Raw genomic sequence first — 22362 nt, 5'->3', positions numbered from 1 at the left:
CACTTCTATCTCTTCTTGGCATCTTTGGTTAATTTATGTATTATCATATTTAGATGTTAGGGAGTTTCCAGGGTAAGGATTACAGATCATTTTTCTTATTCTGCATTTAGTGTTTGCATTTCTGTGAATACCTATGAATTATTGAAGTATCTGTCATGCAGGCACATAAATTGTTATGTGTAAGGTGAAAAAAGGGAAACAATGATGTGGTGATAGCACTTTAAGCAGTGAATCATCAGATATAATCCTACTCAGTGTAACCTCTATATTCTACAATGCCAGTGTTTATTTTCCTTCCTAAACATACTTACGGTATTTGTTCAAATACATGTTCAATGATAGAAGAATTCTTCCTGATGTTCTAATGTAGTCAGTGGAGTGAAGCTATATTCTTGGGTAGCTGACCATTTCAGAGATGACCGATCTGTTACCCATGAACAAATCTCACATTTTAATTACTACTTCTCTGAGAGCCTGTAGGTGCCATGATGCAGCTAAAACTATTGAGATGCCTTGTTGGGGCTGCCTTTAGAGAAACCCAGCCTAAAGAAAGGCCAATAATTCCAGTGTATTTCTTAAAATGGCATGCTGTCTCCTCACTGGGGCAACTCCAGTATGCACTGGAGCCACCTTGCGGATATACCACAATGCGGGATCCACTCAGTTGTTCATGTCAAATGAAACTAGAAAATCACCTAAAATAACTACATATCAGTCCTAAAAGAGTAGATACTACTACAACAGAGCCATACAAGCACAGTTTTCGGACAATAGAGCCACCTTAAAAATTACAATAGAAGCACCACACTGAATGGAGATTAATATCTGTTATCAAGCTGTAAATGCAGATTAAGGAGAATGTTATTATGCCCTGCAGGCAGAACAAGATCCCCACTAAAGAGTACAAGTTAATCCTTGACAATGCCTGAGTTAATAGAAATACAACCTACACGTGTATATACACATAGGAACCATAATTCATTAAGGATACAGTCATGGCTGTAAATGTTGGCACTCCTGAAATTTTTCAAGAAAATGAAGTATTTCTCACAGAAAAGGATTGCATTAACACATGTTTTGCTATACACATGTTTATTCCCTTTGTGTGTATTGGAACTAAACCAAAAAAGTTAGGAAAAAAAGCAAATTGGACATAATATCACACCAAACTCCAAAAATGGCCTGGACAAAATTATTGGCACCCTTAGCTTAATATTTGGTTTCACACCCTTTGGAAAAAATACCTGAAATCAGTAGATTCTATAACCAATAAGCTTCTTAAACCTCTCAGTGAGAATGTTGGACCACTCTTCCTTTGCAAACTGCTCCAGGTCTCACTTATTGGAAGGGTGCCTTTTCCCAAAAATAGCAAATTGAACATAATGTCACACCAAATTATTGGCACCTTTTCAAAATTGTGGAACAATAAGATTGTTTCAAGCATGTGATGCTCATTTAAACTGACCTGGGGCAAGTAACAGGCGTGGACAATATAAAAATCACACCTGAAAGCAGATAAAAAAGGAGAGAAGTTCACTTAGTCTTTGTATTGTGCCACACTAAGCATGGACAAGAGAAAGAGGAGAAGAGAACTGTCTGAGGACTTGAGAACCAAAATTGTGGAAAAATATAAACAATCTCAAAGTTTCAAGTCCATCTCCAGAGATCTAGATTTTCCTTTGTCCACAGTGTGCAACATTATCAAGAAGTTTGCAACCCATGGCACTGTAGCTGATCTCCCTGGGTGTGGATGGAAGATAAAAATTGATGAAAGGTGTCAACACAGGATAGTCCGGATGGTGGATAAGCAGCCCCAAACAAGTTCCAAAGATATTCAAGCTGTTCTGCAGGCTCAAGGAGCATCAGTGTCAGCTTGAACTATCCGTCGAGATTTAAATGAAATGAAACGCTATGGCAGGAGACCGGGGAGGACCCCACTGCTGACACAGAGACCTAAAAAAACAAGACTACATTTGCCAAAATGAACTTGAGTAAGCCAAAATCCTTCTGGGAAAACATCTTGTGGACAGATCAGACCAAGAAAGAGCTTTTTGGTAAATCACATCATTCTACGGTTTACCGAAAACGTAATGAGGCCTACAAAGAAAAGAACACAGTACCTACTGTGAAATATGATGGAGGTTTAATGATATTTTGGGGATGTTTTGCTACCTCTGGCACTGAGTGCCTTGAATGTGTACAAGGCATCATGAAATCTGAGGAGTACCAAAGGATTTTGGGTCGCACTGTGCAGCCCAGTGTCAGAAAGCTGGGTTTACGTCCGAGAACTTGCTTCTTCCAGCAGGGCAATGACCCCAAACATACATCAAAAAGCACCGAGAAATGGATGGCAACAAAGCACTGGAGAGTTCTGAAGTGGCCAGCAATGAGTCCAGATCTAAATCCCATTTAACACCTGTGGAGAGATCTTAAAATTGCTGTTGGGAAAAGGCGCCCTTCCAATAAGAGAGACCTGGAGCAGTTTGCAAAGGAAGAGTGGTCCAACATTCCGGCTGAGAGGTGTAAGAAGCTTATTGATGGTTATAGGGAGCTACTGATTTCAGGTATTTTTTCCAAAGGGTGTGAAATGAAATATTAAGTTAAGGGTGCCAATAATTTTGTCCAGACCATTTTTGGAGTTTGGTGTGACATTATGTCCAATTTGCTTTTTTCCCTCCCTTTTTTGTTTACTTCCAACTCACACAAAGGGAATAAACATGTGTATAGCAAAACATGTGTTACTGCAATCTTTTTCTGTGAGAAATACTTCCTTTCCTAGAAAAATTTCAGGGGTGCCAACATTTACGGCCATGACTGTATGTATGCTTAGACATTCTGTCAAGGTCCAATCGGTAATGAGTAAAATTGTGTAAGTTGAAACTCTACTTTTGATGTTTTTGTTGTTTTGACAAATATTGTTGATTCTGGAGGGAACATGATCTAGTCTTCTGTTTATCCATTGTATCTAGTGTTAGAATACAGTAGATTGTTAAATATAGACATCTATATCGTACCTGTTAAGGTTTTTGACAGCGGGAATAGAACAGATGCTCTACAGCCCTCCAAACAGGACTTAATGGCTGGTGATTGTCACTTCTGTCATAGCGATATGTGATCATATTTAAAAACCCATTTAAAATCAGAGTAAAGGCTTGTTCAAACTGCAGAAAATCAAAGCAGAATCTGCCTTGGGCTTTCTATTGCAAGTGTTCATTCAACGAGAATCCAAATTCTGGCAGAAGATTGAACATGTGCAATCTTCCGCCAGATTATAGTAGTAAAAGCCCATAAATCAATGAGACCTTGGTTTCCCGCACTTATTTCTGTGACACAATAAGCACAGATTCAGCATTAAGGGTGCGTTCCTACAGGGCGTATACGCAGCGTATTTGACGCTGTGCAAAATTTACGGCAGCAGCGGGAAATACGCTGCGTATCCCTTGCTCACTATACACACAGGGCTTTCCGCCGGCAGCCCTATGTGTGTAATGAGTTTTGGAGGCGGGGCCGTGTGCCGGCGTGTCTGTGACGCGCGGCCCCGCCTCCAAAACTCACTGCACACATAGGGCTGCTGGCAGAAAGCCCTGTGTGTATAGTGAGCAAGGGATACGCAGCGTATTTCCCGCTGCTGCCATAAATTTTCCGCAGCGTCAAATACGCTGCGTATACGCCCTGTGGGAACGCACCCTAAAGGGGTATTCCAGGCCAAAACTTTTTTATATATATCAACTGGCTCCGGAAAGTTAAACAGATTTGTAAATTACTTCTATTAAAAAATCTTAATCCTTCCAATAGTTATTAGCTTCTGAAGTTGAGTTGTTTTCTGTCTAACTGCTCTCTGATGACTCACGTCCCGGGAGCTGTGCAGTTCCTATGGGGATATTCTCCCATCATGCACAGCTCCCGGGACGTGACATCATCATTGAGCAGTTAGACAGAAAACTTCAGAAGCTTATAACTATTGGAAGGATTAAGATTTTTTAATAGAAGTAATTTATAAATCTGTTTAACTTTCCGGAGCCAGTTGAGATATATATATATATATATATATATATATATATATATATATATATATATATATATATATATATGTATATATATATCAAAAGGTTTTGCCTGGAATACCCCTTTTAATTTCTCCACTTTTTACCATGGAGAGAATAGGACATGGATCCACAGAGAAATTCAATGAAGACATTCTCCTAGCAAAATTTTGTAGTGTGAACATACCTTAATTTTCCTCTGATTAGTACTTTATGAAGGCAAGGACTAGGAAACATGGCTGGCATCTGTGACTTTGTATTACATAACCTGCAAATTGCCCCCCAATTTGCCTTTCTAGATTCAAATTGGCCTATGTTATTCTTGCCAAAGTTACTAGTTGTAGAGTCTTGCAACATTGTATAAGGACGTAGATTAATACATTGTATTTGCAATAATCCAAAACCACTGATTCCCCATCTCAAGGTCTCCACTATTAATTTCTATACTTTATGAAACTTTCCCTGTTGTTTCTTTTGGACTGAGGGTGAAATGATCTAAATATAAACCATAGTGTGCAGACATCTGGCCATTCCATCCCTGCAGGTAGTGGGATATGTGATGAGTTGTGATTTCTTCCCAGGGATGAAATGCATGTGAGTGTGGGGACGCTTTTATCAGGCAGCTATATGAACTGGCAGAAAACTCATTTTGGCCTTAAAAGGCAGAGCACGGAAGTTATTAACTGGTGATGGGGATCACAGGCATCAAATTATCCCAAAAGCTCCAGATGCCGAATGGTTTTAACCCTCACCTCAGGAATGCACGTAGAGTTTCTGATAAGATATGATCAAAGCAACCACAGCAAAGTAGTGTTGGGATCTATGTAGATAAGAAGGGAGCATCTTGTGGGATAGCGGGATTGTTTTTGACACTGAATCTAAATTGAAGATTGAAGACAGCTTACAAACTCATAACTCAAGTTACTAAATTGTTAAATGACCCACCATAAGAATAAGTGTCAGGACCCAATAGTCATTCTGATCAGTGATGTAACGAGGACAGTCTTTCTTGTCCGATCTAGAACAGCATATGTCTCATTCACCCCCCTTGCTTGAGTAACACATGTACTTTGTAGAGGACTTGTGGTCAGATTGAAAAACAAAAATCCAGTTTTATAGCCTCGGGTGCCCAGATTTCAACATGGTTTTTATTTTACTAACCACAATAGAAGAGAAGATTCCGGCACTGCTATTATACTTTCCATATAATGTGTGTTAACTAACAAATATGCAAGCCAAACACAAAAAGTCCATGGCTCAATGCAGGTGGTGCTACAGGCACAGAGCAGGCAAATAACTACACTTAAAGAAAGAAAGAAATTGCGGAGCATCTCACCGGGTCCAAGGTAGATAGTCGGGCTTGTAACATCGTGGTGAGGCGGCAGAAGGACGGGGAGGCTGAGATGGTATGGGGGGGAATCAGACGTCTCATTCCCCCCGTACCATCTCAGCCTCCCCATCCTTCTGCCGCCTGACCACGATGTTAAAAGCCCGACTATCTACCTTGGACCCGGTGAGCTGCTCCGCAATTTCTTTCTTTCTTTCGTTAAGTGTAGTTATGGTTTTTATTTTGTTGCTACAATAACACTCCCCCTTCCATTCCTGAGATGTAGGGATTTGGTTCACTATCTGCTCTCATATAAAGGCTGAGGGGACAAGATTTAAGCTCAGGTGGTGTGAATATGAGGCTGAAGGGGCGTGATTCAGACTTGCGCCCCTTTGTTAGATAATGTTTATGCCCACCTCACTTATAATGCCTTTGAACAGATTTTTTATATATTTTATTTGCTTATTAAATGGAATTTTTTTTCCTACTTTCTGGATAATATGAAAAATATTGTTCTAGAGCTTGTACATTGCCTTTACACAGATGACTATGGTATTTTCATCTCAGGACCGTAGTCATGAATCTTCGGAGCTGACTCTGGAATACCCTTCCCTTCTTTTCAGAAGAATTTATAGGTAAAACAACTTTCACACCATTTTTTTTCCAAGTGCCAGTATCTTAGAAGTTTGTGTTTCACTCAAACTAGGAGCCTTAGAAACTTATTAGGAATGTATGCCAAGCAAGAGGTTTCTCCAAAAGGAAAGAATACACATCTGCTGACAGCTTTGTGAGGGTTTTACCCCACATCAGTACAGAGAATTCCCCTTTTTGTCCCAAAAGGACAGGTCTCTTACTAGCCAGCACATTCTGCTCTGTGCTGATAGGGGGCACAACCTCAAAATAACTGACTGCACATGAGTATTCTGGCTTGACATACATTCCTAGCCAGTTTCCAAGATTCTAAGTTGAAGTAAAACACTAACTTTTAAGAGAAAGTTATATGGAAAAATTGGCGAAAGGGCTACTTTACATATCCTTTCTCTCATGCTGAGTGCTCAGGAGATTCCGCAGGGGTTGTATCTTTGTGTGCAGATTTATTATCTCCATCTCTAGGTTATTAATAACCTTTAAAGGGTAGCTCCCACCATCCTATTTTTTTTTCTGTCCCTGCCTATTGCCAATCTATCCCTAACCACCTCCCTGCTTTTAATTTAAATTTTTACTATATTAAAAATAACTTTTTGTCTGCCTGGTAGTGTGCTCACTACCAGGCAGACTTCGCCAGCAGGCACCACGTCACTGATGCCTGCTCGGGGGGACTTCCGCCCTTAGTTTATCTACGCAGGGTGCCTCCAGCTGTTTCACCACTACAACTCCCAGCTTGCCCTGACATCTATTGGCTGTCAGGGCATGCTGGGAGTTGTAGTAGTGAAACAGCTGGTGGCACCCTGTGTAGATAAACTATAAGTTAGTGCAATGCGGCGCTACGGCGCCAGCCCGTTCCCTCCGTCATGCCCCCCCCCCCCCACGCATACCCCGTTACCTCCATCACAACCCCCCTCCCGCATACCCCGTTCCCTCCATCACAACCCCCCTCCCGCATACCCCGTTCCCTCCATCACAACCCCCCTCCTGCATACCCCGTTCCCTCCGTTGTACTTACTGATACTGCAGAGTCCGGCAGCGGGCGTGCAGGGGCAGTGGCGGCGGCGATACCATGTGCGGGAGGAGTGGCCTCCCAGCCAGTGGCCGGGGAGCCAATGCGCTCGCTCCCGCCTGTCTGATTGACAGGCAGGGAGCGAGAGCAGCCTAAATGAAAAAGGACTGATTGCCACTCCAAAATCAGTTCTTTTTCAGGCGTGACGTCACACCAGGCTGCAGCCGGCCACTAGGAGGGTGACCCCTAGTGGCCGTTTTTTTTATGTAAATTAAACCGTTTTAATGAAAAAAATAATAATAAAAGTATATTAGAGATATGTTGTAGTACATAAGTACTAAGACATATCAAAAAATAAAGTTGGTGACAGTGCCCATTTAATAATATTGTTAAAAAAAAACATGTTAAAGGTATCCATAGACTGTAACATCTTAGCAGGTATATGGTACATTAGAGATGTTCATTACAGTGGAGGTGTATGAAACACGTGACTATAGGACACATCTTCAGTTTAAACAAGAGAAAATAGTTAAAATATTCATATTAATAAATATTTCCCTGGTGATCTAAGAAAGTGGACACTAATGTAAGCTATTTCAATGCAGTAATAACAACAGCAGGGTTGCTGTTCATAATGATATTTGGTTGTTCCTTATAGCCCTGTCCTCTCCCCAAGACTGTGCTCATTTTGCTAGTATCCATGAAGCACCAGACTGCGCAAACTTTATATACAACGATCAGTTTCAGCTAAGGGTGCCAACATATCCTTGCTGCGCAGTTCTTCTTTACAGTTCCCCAGATTCTTTTGCCTTTAGCTCAGTATTAGCCACTGCTCCCTTGTTGAAGTCTCACAGTTCTCTTCGATTAAATGGTCGCTCTATGTGAGCGCTGCCCGATCACTAAGGGTGCAATCCGGGGAGTCTTGCTTCATGCCCCTTTGACTCCAGACTAGAAGATGCAGGGACTTTTTTTTTCTTGATAAACAGTAGGACTTATAGCCTGAAAAGTACATTAAATAAAAACACCGGAAAGGAAAATATTTTCTTTAATGATATCTGTGATTGTTTGAAAATTGTTTACAACCGGATCAGCTGAGATATAAAAGTAATCCGTCTGCAGTTGTAAACAGTCATCCATTTTCTGCGTGGGTTTGATGCTGACCATCCATCTCGTTCCAGCACTATGTTCTCCTCGGCGTTGTTTTTATCGTAAGGTTTGCAGTTTCCTTAAGTGACTCTCTTAATCCACTCTGACTTCAGTTCCCCTTCAAAAAACAAAGCTGTTGGCTTCTGTGGTGAATATATAAACCAGGGCTACTTAATACCTGCTAAGTACTATTCACCACAGTCACGTCCGCGCCAGCTTGATCCACTTCCAGTTGCTTGTTGGCTTTCTGTGCGCTATTTATTTATAACAGCTTTTATGTGAGACATTATGGACGCACATTAGTGTAAATAAAAAACGGAAGTATCTGTACTTCAGAGGACAATATTAGCAGTTCTAAACTAGACCAAATAAGTCCTGCTGTGTACGACTTCTTACGTTTAATACAATGGGATAGAATTGTACACCTCAGCAGTATTTACTCCTTCTTAGGCCGCTTTCACACTATACATTCATCCGTTTTTAACGATTCGTTATATGTTAAACAATCCCATTATATTATATGGGACATTATTTTGTGACAGGAGAAAGTAACAGGAGAAATCGTGCATGCACTATTTCTTCCGCTCTTTCTCCCGTCACAAGATAATGTCCGTTATTAATAACGGGCTATGACGGGTTAAAACGGATAATGTAAAAATCCCATAGACTATAATGAGATTGTTTAACGGACGATTTTCAGGGTTTTCAAGGGGAAATTTAAGGGGGTTCCACAATTTATGTTTCATTTTTTAACATATTCTTTATCACAAATGTGTTCTTTAGAGCCGATCACTAGGACTGCATCTTACAGGGAGACTCTGCACACTCGTGTAGGGAGCATTTCTTTTAAGAATGAAGTGTGTTTAGAGACAAGTGTTCATACATTTTCTGCCCCCTGAAGCCTTACCTATTTCTCATACCTTCCACATTCATTGTTTAAAGCATAACTGTCAGCAGGAAAACAAGGCTGTAAACAAGCACATGGCCAGATAGGGCTTCTCATTCTGGACATCCCTTTTTTTTATCTCCATAGTATTTTCTAGCGCTGAGATATAAGCCTTTGTGTTATTATGTAAATGAGACTCAAAAGCCCATCAGGTGTTCCCTAGAACAGCAAGTGCTCAGGTAAGTCCAGCCATCTTCTTTTTTTTTTTTTTTTTTTTTACTGCTCCTCTCCCCGCTTGCATCTGCCTATCCCATTTGACTCACAGGCATTAAATAAAGCGCTCATGATGGACTGGACTTACCTGGGTTCTTGCCATGCTGGGCTTTTGAGTCTCATTTTTATATTAACAAAAAGGCTTATATCTCTGTGCTGAAAGGGACTAAATAAAATAAATAAAAAGATATGCCTGAAATGGTATTGACTAGCCCTATCATTGGCTTATTTATAACCTTGTTTCCCTAATTGACTTTTTTTAACCACTTAGAGACCAAGGGCGTACACATACGCCTTCACTCCCTGGTACTTAAGGACCAAGGGCGTACCTGTACGCCCGTGGGAATTTCGGTGCCGGGCGGGGACCGGGGGTGACTGCTGATATCTATCAGCAGGCACCCCGGGCAAATGCCCAAGGACCCCATCGCAAACCACCCCCCCCCCATGTCGGCGATCGCTGCAAATCGCCGGTAAATTTACACCAGCGTTTTGTGGAGGTACCGGGTTGTACGGGTCTCCAATGACCTGGTGACCTGAAAAATAAGGGAGATCGGGGATGTCCAAGACACCCACGATCCCCCTGAAGGGATGGGAGTGAGGTTGCAGGGGTGCCACCCCTCCTATCCCTGCTATTGGTCCTCCAGAAGTGATGACCAATAGCAGATCGGGGGGCGGGGGTTTAACATTTGGTTCCCCCACTCTGCCCACCCACTGTTGTCCGGGCAGTAAGGGAGGAACAGCACCGAATTTCCACTTACCCATCGGCAACAGCATTTTAGTTTCATTTTCACATCCAACTTTAGCAAAGTCGTCAAACACCTGTGAGGTGTTAAGGCTCCCTGTACCCCTTGTTACGTTCCTTGAGGGGTGTAGTTTCCAAAATAGTATGCCATGTGTTTCTTTTTTATTTTGCTGTTCAGGCACCATAGGGGATTCCTAAATGCGACATGCCCCCCAAAAACCATTTCAGAAAAATTCACTCTCCAAAATCCCATTGTTGCTCCTTCCCTTCTGAGCCCTCTACTGCGCCCGCAGGACACTTGACACTTGACAAAATTCCGATTTTGAAAATGTTGTGAAAAATTGGAAAATTGCTGCTGAAATTTGAAGCCCTCTGATGTCTTCCAAAAGTATAAACATGTCAACTTTATGATGCAATCCTAAAGTAGACATGTTGTGTATGTGAATCCATATATCATTTATTTGGAATGTCTATTTTCCATACAAGCAGAGAGCTTCAAAGTTAGAAAACTGCAAAATGTTCAATTTTTTCATCAAATTTTAGAATTTTCCACCAAGAAATTATGCAAGTATCGACAGAAAAATTACCACTAACATAAAGTAGAATATGTCCCGAAAAAACAATCTCTGAATCAGAATGAAAAGTAAAAGAATCCCAGAGTTATTAATGCTTTAAGTGACAGTGGTCAGATGTGCAAAAACCGCTCTGGGCCTTAAGGTGAAAATGGGCTTGGTCCTTAAGGGGTTAAAGGTATATTGCCATGTTGTAATGACTTAGCATCTCACTAGAAAATACTATCACTTTATGATCACTGGGGGTCCCCCACCGGGTCAGTAGATAGGGGAGACAACCGCGTGTCTTCTCGACTTGATTACACTTGCCTGGCTGAGGAAGTGGCAAAATCCATCATGCCGAGGATGCAGGAGGCGATTATAGCCACGATACAGTCCACCTTGGCCCAGCTGCAACAAACCTCAGCTCAGCACGATGTGCTCCTCTCTGCCGTAGAGGACCGGGTGGTTACCATGGATGAGACAGTCAGTCGGTCTGAGACGCGCTTCTCTACATTGGAAGAGGGATGCCGGCGGATTAGCGACAAGGTCGAAGACCTAGAGAACAGGTCCCGCAGCAGTAACATCAGAGTGGTGGACCTGCTGGAGTCAGTACCGGCCAAGGATCTGCTTTACATTTCTGAGGTCTCCCTGCCAAAGGCTCTGGGTTTGTCCTGGCCGTGCAAAGTTGAAAGGGCACATAGATTGGGGCCTGATCTGCGACAGGAACTGGATAGAGGGGTCCCCCCTGGCCTGGCTCATAGGAACCGACCTCGCCAGGTGATCGTAAAATACTTGGACTTTACGGTTAAAGTCACAGTCCTTCGTGCTTTCAGCCAGTGGATTTTTGATCTTCTGTTTGAAGGGCTGAAGCTTTTATTGTTGGTGGTCTTTTCTGCAGAGGTCTCCACAAACGCAAATTGTTTGCTCCAACATGCACGGCCCTTCATAGGAGAGGTATCAGCTTTTTCCCTGATGTATCCTGCCCTCCTGTGGGTTTTCTTCCCTGATGGGGCGCTGGCGACATATCGCTCTCCTGAGGATGCTACTCCCGATCTCCGCAGTTATTTCTTGCCCTGGACGTCAAACTTCTCCTGCCAGAGATGTTCCAGCACCTCACTCTTCCCAAAGCCCAAAGGGCACCTGACGACATTCAAGTGGATGCGTAGGAAGGATGCCCTTTGGGCTTTGGGAAAGTCGCAACTTTCCGGTGACTGGTGTTTTTCTCCAAGGGACAAGAGAGTTCGGGCTTCATTGATGGATGCCACTTGATCCTACTTGTCCTGATGGATTATGCTGCAAGTTCCTTCTCCCTGCCATGGGGTTGATTGTTCACCGATGTTAGTTCTCCGAAGCACGGAGACTTACCCGAGTATCCTGAGCTCTCCTACTTCATCCGGCTCCATTGACTTTCTCCTATGGTTTCTATCACAGTACTGGGGAGGTGGGGGGAGGGGGATAGATTCAGAGAGGGGGGTTATTGTTTTGGAGGGGTATACTTAGGGGGGAGGGAGGGGTTAGTTGGTTTTACTCTGTTCTGCACACATATGGGAGAAACAAAAAAACATTTTCTGTGTTTCACTATTTATTTCCTGTTTTCATCATAGCCACTATCTATTCTGTATTTGGATTCTTTTGCTCATTTTATAGGATGCAATGGGTCTGATATATGGTGCTGTTGGAGGTGAGGGAAAAGGTTATGCTTTTCTGGAGGGGTTTGATCTCCAATAGTTTAATGGGGGGGGGGTCTTATTATGCTAGTATTTCTATGGTGTGTTACCTGTTTTGCCTACGAGTCACTAGGGTGGGGTCCGTGGGATAGTCTTGCTTGGATGCTTGGAGCATTTTTCCCCAGACAAGGAGACAGGGCACCCCTGGGTGACACTTTTCTCCTGCTCTTATACTGTTATCTGACCTTGGCGGTGCTGTGTCACAGTTATTAGCATTTCCTATCACTTTTCTGTGGGAGGTCCTTTAGTATTTATCACTGGATATTGGGTAGGGGAGAGGGGAGTCTTTGGATTCGTTCCTTCCACCTTATTTAGCTCTACTGCAGGGAGGGAGTAGCTTGGGGCTTTTCTGGTTGTTCTTTCTGCATGGAAACAGTGGGAGTCTCGTTGGCTAAGCCTATTTTCGGGGGTTTTCTTTTATTTGGGTTTTGGGGGGATTTTGTTTCTGTGGAGGGGGAAGGATTTTGTTCTCTTCTTCAGGTGTTTTTTTACCATTTATACTGAATGCTTTGGGAAGGCCCTTAATGCTGACTTTCTTTTATGCGTATAGTGTCATGGAACGTTAAGGGACTGAGATCCCCTCAAAAATGTAACATGGTCTTTCTTCACCTCAAGAGATTATCTGTTGATATCACCCTTCTGCAGGAAACCGATCTGGCTGCAGACAAATTTTTTAGGATGCAAAAATGGTGGGTTGGTCGGGTTGAGGGCTCCCCAGCCATTGATCACAGGGCAGGGGTTCTTATCCTCATAATCAGTTTTTTTTCAGGGGGAGGTCCTGTCTTCTTACCATGATAGTGAGGGTCGCATATGTTCTATTCATGTGAAAACAGCTTTGGAGGAATTAGAACTATTTAGCTTGAGTAGTGTCTACTCTAGGGTGGTAGTGGGTGGCATTAATTCAGTTATAGATGTTGCTGAAGACAGATGAAGCAACCGGATTGCTCGCCCTCTCCGAAGCTCTTCTAGTCCAGACGGACCTGATAGATGCTTGGCGCATGCTGCACCGTGAGGCAAGGGAATACAGTCACTATTCCCATGCACATGATTCATGGTCAAGACTGGATTACTGTTTTTTGCCTAGAGCCCTGCTGTCCAGGGTCCAGCATATAAGTCTAGAATACATGGTCATCTCTGACCAAGCCCCATTGTTGTTGCACTTAACGGATCTGATTCCGAGGGGCTCAGACTTTATATGGAGGTTTCCTTCCGGTCTGGCTAGGGATGACCAGTTTCAATCCCTGTTGAAGGGGTGGTGGATGGAGTACACAGCCGATAATGTTGCTCATACTAATACCCCCCAGCTTTTTTAGAACACTTCCAAAGCTGTCCTAAGGGGGCGACGGATTATGGCGTATGCCTCTTCATTTAAGTGAAAGGTGGCATCTCAGCTCTTGGAGCTGGGTACCACCCTTAAATCAGCTTATACGGCCTTCACTATCTTTCCTAAGCCCCAGACTAAAGAAGCGTGGACTCGCACCCAATTTGAGGCCTCTTTGCTCCGCTACGGCAATAAACCAGGACGCCTGTTGGCTCGATTTGCCAAGGGTGCCTTCCCATAGTCAGATCCATGTACTGAAGGACAGGACTGGAGTGGCACACAGAGACCCCAAAATCATATCTGATATCCTACGAACTTATTTCCAGGATCTATATATGGAGGCAGACAGTCAGGGACGACCCAGGACTGGTTGTTTCGAGTCAGTCTTCCATCCCTTGCTGGGGAAGAGCTTTCTGGATTGAATGCTTCGATCACGGAAGAGGAGTGGAACAGGGTGGTGAAGGACCTAGCGGCCGGGAAAGCACCAGGTCCGGACGGATTTACAAGTGATTTTTATAAGATTGTGAGGGGAGAGGTGTCTTCAGCATCGTTGCCTTTGTACAATTCTTTCCTACAGGGGGATCCTATTCTGGAGAATATGAATACTGCATATATAAAAGTTCTGCCAAAACCGGGAAGGACCTGCTTTCTCCTGATGGGTACCATACGATTTCTCTAATCAACGTGGACCTTAAAAATTGTGTCCAAAATCCTTTCAGATCGGCTAGCCCTGGTTTCACCTCGCCTTATATCCCCTTTGCATGTGGGTTTTGTGAAGGGCCGCTCTGCTGTTACAAATTTGTGGAAGGTCATTGCTGTGTTAGACGAGATACATTTGCGGCCTGCCCTCCACGCCTCCCCCGCCATATTGTCAATTGATGCGGAAAAGGCGTTTGACCATGTGAGATGGGGATGGTTGTGATCGGTATTGGCGCAGATGGGTTTTTAGTGGTCCTTTCCTGAACTATTTGTCCTCTCTGTATGCTACTCCCGGCTTCCTCTCTCTCCCCCCAGAAGGTAACCAGACGGGATGCCCGCTTTCCCCCTTGTCCCCCTTGTTGTTCAATCTGGCCATCGAACCTCTTTCTCGGATATTGGTGACAGATTGTGCAATAAGGGGAATTCGGGTAGGACATATGACTGTATCCCATGTCCTGTTTGCTGATGATTTATTGCTGTTCTTAGAGGACCCGGTGCGTGATGTACATCGGAACCCGGTTACCTGGTCAATGTTTCCAAGAGTGTTCTCTTGGATCAATCTCCACCGGTGTCCCACTTTACCCCCCCCCCCCCCCCTGCTGACTTGCCCTTGCCTATTAAATTGATCACTACTTCTGTGAAATATCTGGGTGTTTTGGTGGGGCGTTCCCCTTCCTCTTTATTTAATTTAAATTTCCCACCTTTGATTACTAAAATAGTTGTGGAATTACGTAAGTGGGAATGCTTGCCTCTACCTCTGCTGGTCTGCTGCCACTTGGTAAAAATGCTAAGTTTTTCCAAGCTACTTTACCTGCTTCAAACAATCCCGGTTCTTTTACACCATTGTGATGTGACATTGCTGAACTCCTCTTTTACTAAGTTTATCTGGGCTAATAAAAGACCCAGGATTGCTTTACGTAAAGTAATGTTGCCCAGAGTTAAGGGGGGAATTAATTTTTCTGATGTGAGACATTACAGCTTAGCCTGCCAATATCGCCATAGTATCGACTGGCTACACAATAGTGCTCTCTACTCTAACACGGCCCTAGAGGCGGCACTGCTGGGACCCTGGGCTCTCTCCGCCCTTTTACAAACCAAATTCAAATTCACTCATACAGAGAAAATGACACAGTCCGGCTATGCTCTGACACTTGAACTCTTTATGTGACAACACTGCAAATTAAACTAACTATGTTTGCAGCTTGGAAGGCCTGCCGAGAGGCTATGCGGCTCCTGTTTGCGCTGAGTAAACACATGTCCCTTTGGGGTCACCCAGAGTTTCCCCAGGGACAGGATAATGGCATGTACCAGTGGTGGAGGGAGGTAGGTATTCTCACTGTCAGTCAATTATTGCACCAAACTGAACCGTGCTTCCTCACGTTGACAGAAATGCAGACCTTATACGGTCTTTCAGCTGGGCGTTTTTTGCCCTACTGTCAGGTAAAAGCATTTCTTTCCTCCCACTTATCAGATTTAGCTAGGGAACATGCTCAAACCTCTTTTGATGCCCTTATCTCCTCAGGGTCTGCTTATCACTCTCTGGCTATTCTTTATTGTCATGTGCAGAGAAAGGGGAGCTATGCTTTGCAACCCTCCTTGTTCTGCTACTGGGAGACAAAGCTGGAGTCCGAATCTATGACCCAACAAATTCTGGAGGGGTGGAGCAAGGTGAGCAAGGCAGTGATAAGTGAATCCTGGCGAGAAACGCAATTTTTAATTATGCACCATGCTACTTACGGGTTCAATCTCCCGCGTATTCCGGACCACCCCGACAGGATTGACCATTGCCCGAATTGTGGGGAATTTAGAACTGACCTAATGCATGGTTTGCTGACCTGTCCCCATGCTTGGACTTTCTGGACTGGGTTGTTTTCCTACCTGGAACGAATGCTTCAGGTTTCTCTCTCCTTAGAACTCAAACTAATTCTTCTCCATGTCGCCCCTCAAGGGGTGCTAATGACTCTTGCTTCATGTCTTTATACTGGTCGCGAAGCTTAGTCTTTTATCCCATTGGCTGGTTTCGGCTATGCCGACGGTTGGGGAGGTCCTGACACATGTTAAGCAATATATGTTTTTGGATTTCAAACTTAGAAAGGAAAAGAAAACCTATATATCTGATCTCAGAGCAATGATTCTTATCACTTCCTATCGCGCAACCATTCCTCTGAGCACAGATATATATGTTTTCTATTTCTTCTATTTCTTACTATTGTTCTATACGGAACTACCTGGTGTATATCTGGATGTGAATACCTGTGCCCATCTATTGACCTATATGGATACCTTTTATGGTGGAGGAAGGTTTAAATAATTGATGTTGATATGGCTTCAGTGGTGTTTGTGGTGAATTCTGCTTAGCGGAGGTCACCACCTGCATCGGGTGAGTCCAAATCATCACTGCCCACACTTATATTTTCTGGTTATACTGGTCAACAGCACTCCTTAATTTTTAGTTTTTTTATTATATGTTTTTGGATTTGACGGAGTTGGGCCGCACCAGAGAGAAATCTGCTAAGGGCTTCTTCATGAAATTGAGGACTTTTCTTGTCATATTTCTTTAGTGATGACGAGATCTTAGCGGAAATGATTATTTTTAAGTATATAACTTGGTATCTCACACAGGCAATTGTTGGCTTACTGGGTAGACTTCTAATTCAGTTAGGGTTTACAGTTGAAGAGAGGGAGTTCTGGAATTTGGGACTGACTGATTTTTTCTTATCTGTCTTTAGGGACAGCCTTGACCATGTGTTTTTGTGCTTCCTTTTCTTTCTTTGTGATCTGTTATTGGGCCTGAAGCATCTATCCTTACTTGGAGGGTTAAATCACCTGATGGGGTTTTTGGGTGTTTGGTTACCTGTTCTGTACTATATATAAAATTTTCATGCCTATGTAATGGTTTCATGTCATTGCTTTTTTTGACTGGGCATTGTCCCAGTTCTGCTTTGGCCATGTATTAATGCAAAAAAAAGAAGAATGAAGAAGACATAGGAAGTTATACAGTGCTACATATGCTCCTGCATAGCAGCACTTTGAGGTCCATGGCTTTTGCAGAGAATTGCATCTGGTCCCCTTTCACATTTAGCATGAGACATGCTTCTGTTCCCTGGGGGTTGCTGTACAGAGGAAAAAAAGTGAAAGCGATGCAGCACTACACCAGAGATGCATCATCTTTATTCCTATGATCATTGGGGGTCCCAGGGATCAGACCCTCATTGATCATAAAGTGTTGACATATTCTAACGATATGATTTCTCTTTATGGGATTAAAAAGAACACCTTTAAAGCATACCTGTCTAAAGGGAAAACGGGTGTATATAAGCCTATGGCTAGAATCGATTAGTCATCATGACTGTTCATAACTTTTTTTTTTCTTATCTCAATAGTCCTCTTTATTGCTTCTTTCTTAATATGTATATGAGGTCCAAGTGCCCAGGGGGTGTTCCCCAGCATGTCAAAAGCCCAGGGTTAGCCAGTTCATCCGAGTGAAATGGAAAAAGATCGATCGGAGGACAGCCCTCGTGTATTATCCCGGCCTTCAGAGACCTTGCTAAGGGGTCACCCCTATTGATGGAGTATCAAATGATGTGGAAAAGCTGGAGAGGGGCAACCTGTCCTCTAGAACGTAGTATGGAGGCAAAGAAAAAAAGACCCTTCTGATGTGAGCCGCTTATTATCCCAATGAAAATGGATTCCAAGTCAGGAAAAATGCTCAAATCCAAATAGGACTTATTTATTTGCAGTACAATAAAATAATAAAAGAACCAATGATGCGTTTTGAGGTGCACTCACCCCTTCCTCAGACTGGTATCAGTACTTCCTCATACCAATCTGAGGAAGGAGTGAGTGCACCCCGAAATGTGTCATTGTATTTTATTGTATTGCAAATAAACGAGTCCACTTTGGATTTTAACATTACTCCTGACTTGTAATCCATTTTCATTGGGATAATCGGCACCTAACATCAGAAATGTCTTTTTTATTCGCCTCCATACTACGTTCTAGAAAGCGTTGCCCCTCTCCTGTGACGCCTGGGTTGAGCAGCTTTTCAACATCATTTAATACCCCATCAGTAGGGATGACCCCTGAGCAGGGTCTCTGAACGCTGGGATAATACAAAAGGCGCTGTCCCCTGTTCTTTCTCTTTCTACTCTCATACAGGTGAGAGCTGTGCTTGGCTGTTTCTGTCAGTGGCGTAGACTTGAATAATGTGGCAGTGTGTATGTTAGACCACAGCTCAATCCAGACTCCTCTTTGTGACAGCCACCAGAATGAGTGATAGGATCCTAGCAGCTGGATCCCCACCATGACAGTAAAAGATCAGAAACGGTCATTAACCACTTTTACTTTTTAAAGGGTGGGGATTTTTTTTTTTTTTTTTAAATAGCCCAAATAAAAAGTCACCCCTTTACATTGTAGATCTCATTTTTCGAATGCTCTTTAAAAGATAAGCGAAGATAGAACCCTGACTTTATGCTATCTGCTGCATGTGCACTTGTGGGATAGGTCATGCAATCTTAATGGAAAATGCATTACAGAATAAAACTTCACATAAAATGTTGAGACATGTTGTAAATAGTTTTCTTTAGCTATCTTGTTCTCAATTTGAATTATGTGATGTTTTATTCTTTTATTCATGTCTAAATCGAAAGTCACAAGACTGCTTATTAACAGAGTGCGTTGTGGGAGCTCAGATGGCAGTCGCACAGTAAGAGCTCAGCTCTTGGGTCATCTGTCTGACAGCAGGCTGGAGCTACACCAGCCAGCAGAATTCAGAATGCAGTTATACGTACGAGTGCCGAACATGATAGAAAATAACTCAGTCAGCGTTTATATAGACTTAGGCTGGGCAGTGTTTTTTTTGGAGAGGTCACTGCACTGTAAACCTTCCAGTTTTTCTCATGCATATTCAGATTACAAATCCTAATATACATGCTTGTATATTTCTTTTTGCAGGTGAAATGCCACAACTGGTGAAAGGAATGAAGCTCCTAAATCAGGCAGATCCCTGCGTTGAAGTGTTGATTCAGGAAACAGGAGAACACGTCCTTATTACAGCAGGAGAAGTTCATTTACAGCGCTGCCTGGATGACTTAAGAGAAAGGTCGGAAAAACAATATAGATTTTCCTGTAAACATACTGTAGGCGGCCTTGTCTGCACACTGATTTATGTCTCTTTACTTTGCTAGAGGTTCTCATCCAAAAAAATGTCCCCATCCTCTGGACCCTAAGTACATCTATTAATGGTTCTAAAATGATCTGCTGCTGGCGAGGGCTGCGTCCTCTCTGGCCTTGCATCCATCCTGATCACTTTTTGGCAGACTACCTCTCATTACTTGTCACTAAACGTGATTGCTTCATTTATAGCTTTATGCTCTGTGCACTATGGGAGTTTCAATTAAAAAGCAATGTAGCTGTAATGAAAGTGTATATTTATTTATATGCGTATTTAGGGTTTCTTGAGAGTAGCTATTCTGGAGTATCTTAATAAAAATAATTTTATAACACAGCACCAACATGGGTTTAAGCAGGATCGGTCCTATCAGACTAATCTGTTCAGTTTATATAAGGAGGTCAGTGATAGATTGGACCAGGGTGAAGTTGTGGATGTTTTATATTTGGACTTTTTTTTAAGGCAATTGATACTGTTCCACACAAAAGAGTAATACATAAAATGAGTATGCTGGGACTGGGGAAGTATATATGTAAATAGGTTAGCAGCTGGTCCAGTGATACAGTAAATGTAACTTACTCTGGTTGGGGGACAGTTACATGTGGGGTACCACAGGGGTCAGTACTGGGTCCACTTCTTTTCAATATATTTATTAATGACCTTGTAGCGGGATTACAGAACAGAATTTCTATATTTGAAGATGACACTATATTGGGTAAGGTGATCATAAGGATGATAACATAATATTACAGAGGGATCCGGGGAAGCTGGAGGTTTGGACACAGACATGGCAAATTACATTTAATGTGGATAAATGTAAGGGTATGCACCTGGGTCATAAAAACAAAAGGGGAGATTTATCAAAACCTGTCCAGAGGAGAAGTTTCTGAGTTGCCCATGGAAACCAATCAGATCGCTTCTTTCATTTTTCCAGAGGCCTTTTCGAAAAATTAAAGTAGTGATCTGATTGGTTGCTATGGCAACTCAGCAACTTTTCCTCTGGACAGGTTTTATTAAATCTCCCCCAAAAGGTACAATTATGTGCCAAATCATAAAACATTAGGTAAATCTTCTACTGAAAAGGACTGGGGGGTACTGGTGGACAGTAAGCTTAAAGGGGTATTCCAGGCCAAAACTTTTTTTTATATATCAACTGGCTCCGGAATGTTAAACAGATTTGTAAATTACTTCTATAAAAAAATCTTAATCCTTCCAATAGTTATTAGCTTCTGAAGTTGAGTAGTTGTTTTCTGTCTAACTGCTCTCTGATGACTCACGTCCTGGGAGCTGTCCAGCTCCTATGGGGATATTCTCCCATCATGCACAGCTCCCGGGACGTGACATCATCATTGAGCAGTTAGACAGAAAACTTCAGAAGCTAATAACTATTGGAAGGATTAAGATTTTTTAGGATGGGATCATGGAATGTATCAAGAGAGGAATAGAGCCTCTTGACAGGGACATAGTTTTGCCTCTATATAAATCATTAGTCAGACCACATATGGAGTATTGTGTCCAAATTTGGGCCTCTGTATAAAAGAAGGACATGGACTGGAAAGGTTGCAGTATTCAGAATAAGTATTCAGAATATTAGACAGACTAGATGGGCCAAATGGCTCATATCTGCCGACACATTCTATGTTTCTAGGAGGACGAAAAAGATAATTATTAATGGAATGAGCGGATTACAGTACAAAGACAGGTTATCAAGCTTGGGGTTATTTCATTTGGAGAAAAAACATGTATGGGGCGATCTCATCACAATGTACAAATGAGATAGATATATATATATATATATATATATATATATATATATATATATATCTTTCTGAGTGACCTTTTTATACCTAGGCCGGTGACCATGACATGGGGGAATCCTCTAGAGGAAAGAAGGTTTCACCATCATCACAGACAGAGATTCTTTACTGTAAGAGTAGTCAGACTATGGAACTCTCTGCCACATGATGTTGTGATTACTGTCTCAGTAAACAAGGTCAAAGGGACCTGGATGTTTTTCTGGAAAATATAATTTTATAATTAATGGATACTAGATTGCCATATTGGAGTTGGGAGGGATTTTTTCCTTTTATGGAGCATTTGGCTTTTGCCTTTCTCTGGATCACCACAGTAGGTTTATAGGTTGAACTTGATGGACGCAGGTATTTTTTCAACCTTATACACTTGTGGAGGTCGGCACAGTCCATGGTGGAACTTCAATAACTGTTTATTAATGATAGCAAAAGAGTTAACCTCTTTACTATATACAAGATCCAATGAAGAGGTACATTTCCATGTGTGAGGCTGATGTATCCTTTTATTAGCATTGTGTCTACCTTTTACTTCAATGAAATGTGTACTCTTAAAAGGCAGAGAGATGCTCTAGGCATCCCCCAGTTAACATGAGATATCTGATACATGCCAGTTTGGTTGTTGTGTTTTATACACAACCAGTGTGGGTGAGCAAGTTTCTTAAACCACTCATAATCAATATCTGGATGCTCTAAAAAAGCTATTCCCACCCCAGCCTAACCATGCATTGCAGAATGACCCCCAAGTAACGTTGCATATCTCCCGCAGCCATTACATTAGTGCAGCTTCTCCCTTCCAAAACTGCTGAATTCTTGCAACTGTCATTGATAATAACTTTTACATATCACATGTTTTGATCGGTCCAGGTTTCAGTGCTGACACCCCCACCAGTCTCTAAATTTAGCTGGGTGAAGCACACAGCAGTGCGCTTTACTCCACAGCTCGTTACTTAGTTCGTCTGAGTCTTTATGAGTCAATGAAGCCCCACACCTGCAATCAGATGGACTA

General features: G+C 42.5%; 1 protein-coding gene across 4 annotated transcripts in view; it reads left to right on the top strand.

The window, feature by feature from the left end:
• The window catches only part of EFL1 (elongation factor like GTPase 1), a 342928-nt gene that overhangs the window by 259832 nt on the left and 60734 nt on the right, over positions 1–22362 (top strand). For all 4 annotated transcript variants that reach the window (XM_056572137.1, XM_056572135.1, XM_056572138.1 and 1 more), the window contains one exon: positions 19329–19476. In XM_056572137.1, the coding sequence (XP_056428112.1) occupies positions 19329–19476 (148 nt within the window). The remainder of the gene's footprint in view (positions 1–19328; positions 19477–22362) is intronic.

This window comes from Hyla sarda, chromosome 4 (genome assembly GCF_029499605.1).
Source record: "Hyla sarda isolate aHylSar1 chromosome 4, aHylSar1.hap1, whole genome shotgun sequence".
NCBI lineage: Eukaryota > Metazoa > Chordata > Amphibia > Anura > Hylidae > Hyla > Hyla sarda.
Note: the sequence above shows the minus strand (reverse complement) of the source record. Positions and strands in the feature narration are given on the sequence as shown.